Source organism: Henckelia pumila, chromosome 1 (genome assembly GCF_033568475.1).
Source record: "Henckelia pumila isolate YLH828 chromosome 1, ASM3356847v2, whole genome shotgun sequence".
Classification (NCBI taxonomy): Eukaryota; Viridiplantae; Streptophyta; class Magnoliopsida; order Lamiales; family Gesneriaceae; genus Henckelia; species Henckelia pumila.
In genome coordinates, this window is record NC_133120.1 from 41,027,627 (window position 1) to 41,031,245 (window position 3,619).

Below are 3,619 nucleotides of genomic sequence, written 5' to 3' on the forward strand. Positions count from 1 at the left end.
TATAAATGTGTTCTAGTATATACGACGATAACATATCTAAGACGGATCGGGAAAAGATTGTCGTTTGAACATATTTTTGAATTATTGAATATTTTCTGAAAATATGAGCTGCTGATCACGTTTAGGGGTTGAAGAATTGAGTATGGTTTTTGGTTTAGATGGTTGATATGATAATGATTTTGGAATTAACGATTTCGAATCGTTACGCCGCCGGTTTGAGTTTTGGTTAAATGATTAAGCCTTTGAGTTTTTGAGCTAAGTTATTAAGTTTAGATGATTGGAAGCTGATGTTGAGCTGTATGAAAATTGTATTTCAGATTAAAGTTGAAGATCACCGAGTTCGAATCGAAGAATTCAAGTCGACAAGAAGTTGAATCAAGAAGTTGGTTCAATTAGGGGCTTGAACTATCAAGATGGAGTGAGCAGATTTTATAAGAGGTTGTGTGGTAGCTTTGAAAATTTGAATACTTCAGACCAAGATAAAAGGTATGAATAGACATTAGAAAAGATAGGAAAGATAACTCGAGATCGTTTGCGACTTCGAGTTTCCTAAATCATATACTTGCATGATTAATTGCTCTTACATGATTTGATGCATTTGTATGAGCATAGTTGGTGTTTGAGCATGTTTAATTGACTTTGATTGATTCTTATAGATTGTTATGCATCTATTTTATTGTGAAAGAATTTTTATAGATTATGTTGGCTTCGTTCTTATGCTTCTAGATTATGTTGCATTCATATTGAGCCAACAATCCTTTGAGATTTTGAATAGCAGAATATGGATGTTTTGACTTATATTGAGGTCTTAGGAGATAGAATTACTCCTATTGTAGAATCTCGATATAGTGGGCCAAAGTCCGGGAAAAGAAATCAACGCCACCTCGAATGGGAGAGTAGGTGGGAGAGTAGTTGTGTTATTCTTCCTCGGGATTCCAAAAACCGACGCATAGTTTATTACCTGATTTTTAAAGCATGCATTTCAATTACTTATGCTTTTGTGAATGCTAGCATGTTCTGGTATTCCATTCAATATTTGAATGTGTTGATATGATATGAGATTACTTGTCTTAAGAGTTGATTCCAAGATGTTATAATTCTTTGACATGTTAAGATATGATATGTTTGAGGTTATTTGCTTTGCTATGCCTCAAGATATAGAGAAAAATTTATGATTGTCAATGCAAGAATGGTAAGTGCATATATGTTTATATGCCTTTGATATAGAGATTATATATGGCATGAATGGTGTGAATTTTCTATGCTTTATATACATGTCGTTCATACTGAGATATATTTCTCATCGGAGTTATCCGGCTATTTCTTCGTCTCTATATGTGTGCATTGCAATAGGTGGGACGGGAGCGAGTCAGTAGGGATTTGGAAAACTCGAGATTGAAAGATTTAGAAGCGAAGACTCGGATTAAGAAGTTGAGTTGATGTTAAACAAATGTATTGGTAGTCTTGGATAGGATTAAGATATGAATCTAGACTTGTATTTGTGTATTGAACTTTTAAGATCGTGTATGAGACCCATGTTCTACTTGAATCATGTATTTAGACTAACCTATCATGGAATTGAGTTGTTATAATGTTAAAGGCACATAATGAGATCCATTTGATAGAAAAAAGAACTGATTTATGTTTTTGGGCAGCACAGGGCTCGCCCAAGCGCGTCTTCGTGCGCTCGAGCAAGGCCAAGAAATTTTGGCCCGAGCACCCCTCGCTCAAGCGCATGTAGGCGCGCTCGAGCGAGGCCCTTTCATAAAAAAATAAAATAAAATATTTAAATTTCTTGCCTCTTTTGCATGATTGTTCAGATTAATATTGAATGTGTTTAAGAATTGAGATTAGCACCAGAGGTCCCCACATTAGGTGGTATCAGAGAGTAAATTTCTTGGATTGAGATAGAAGTTTGTGAGCGAGGTAGATCGAGTCACATGTATTCTTTGTCTTGCATAAGATTGATGCACTACTTGATTATATGAATTGTATGCGAGTATGATTTATTGATTACAGAAATGCATGATTTACTGATTCAAGTATTTATTCAAGAATTACATGCTTAGATGATTATGTGATTACATGATTATTTGAATTCTTGATAAGCATGTTTCTTTGAAAAGCATGAGATTAGTGAATCAAGAATGTAATTATATAAGTTTGATACTGATTTGTATTGCATTGCTTATGAATTTTTGCTGTAAGATAAGAGAGATTTTTTAGTTAGAATAAGTACTTCAGACTGAACAAAGAAGCACCGTTTTAGATCATTGAACCGATAGATGCTACATTAACACCGATGGAGGTATTATTAGAGCGATTTCAGACGTATCATCTGCCAACTATGAAAGGTACAGAAGATGTCATTGCATGTGGAAGTTGGTTTGAAGAGCTTGATCAATTGTTCGAGTCCTTGGAATACTCAGATGAACGTAGAATCAGGTTGATAGTATATCAACTTCAAGATTTAGCAAAAATCTGTTGGATTGTTACAAAGAAATTCTTAGAGAACCGTGGTATAGTGGTTACTTGGCAGGTGTTTAGAATAGAATTCTATCAACGACTCCTTCCCGCATCACATAGAGAAGATAGGGAAGCAGAGATTGCCAATCTGAAGCAGGGCAATCTGAATATTGAGGAATACATTGCTGGATTTTCAAATTTGGTATGGTATGTTCCTCGGGTTGCTGATAATGCAGAAGCTCAAGTTGAACAATTTATTAATGGCCTTAACCCGAACATTTATGCTTGGATGAATGCGGGGCGACCGAATACTTTTGCGGAAGCCATGGACAGGTCCAAGAGAGCTGAAGCCGGTTTTATGAGGCAGAAGGAAACTTTATACAGGCCTCAGTATTTGATTCAACAACAACCTCAGCCGTAATTTCCACAACCGAGCATATATGAGGCAAGAGGTAGTGGCAGCAGTAACAAAGATCAGTTAAAGCCTAAGAGTCAACAGTTCAAGAGGTATGAGAGTTGTTCCTCTAGCTCTAGCGTACCGAGACAGTTTGGTTTGAGTCAGAATATAGATTATGCCAGTGGATATTGAAGTAATTGTGGAGGAAGAAATCCTAGCGATCAGTGCAGAGGAGTTTTGGGCAGATGTAATTGGTGCAAACAAGTGGGACATTATGATAGAATGTGTCCTAATCATGGTAGGCTGAGAGGAAATCAGAATGAAGATCAATCTCCTAGGCAACCTGCATTTACCGAGGATTAGACTCAAGTTGCACCTAAGAATGAGATTACAGGTAACAATATTATCTTTAGTTAACATTCTTACATTATTGGTGCATTGCATACATTCTTAGATCAGTGATATGTTATGCTACATTCTTTGTCTGTTGCTCGATTACTATCTGTAGTTGCTAAGTCTTTGACTTTGAGTAGAGGAAAAGAATCTGGAGGATTATACATAGATGATAAACGACAATATTGAAGAAATAAGATTGAACATGACCTTTTAGTACTTGGGATATCTATTTATGTTTCAATACAGATATTGATGCGCTAACCAAATACAGGACAATAGAGAATTGATGTCATGAAATGATTACACCAGATTAGAGATAGCAAGCGACTAGAGATTTTCTGGTATGGGTTCTAGAAAGAT

At 35.9% G+C, this 3,619-nt stretch overlaps 1 protein-coding gene across 1 annotated transcript; it reads left to right on the forward strand.

Moving 5' to 3' along the window:
• Window positions 1–2,302: 2,302 nt before the first annotated feature.
• Window positions 2,303–2,887, forward strand: LOC140861503 (uncharacterized). Its single transcript, XM_073264526.1, has one exon. It carries the CDS (start codon window positions 2,303–2,305, stop codon window positions 2,885–2,887), a length of 585 nt encoding a protein of 194 aa, XP_073120627.1.
• Window positions 2,888–3,619: the final 732 nt, after the last annotated feature.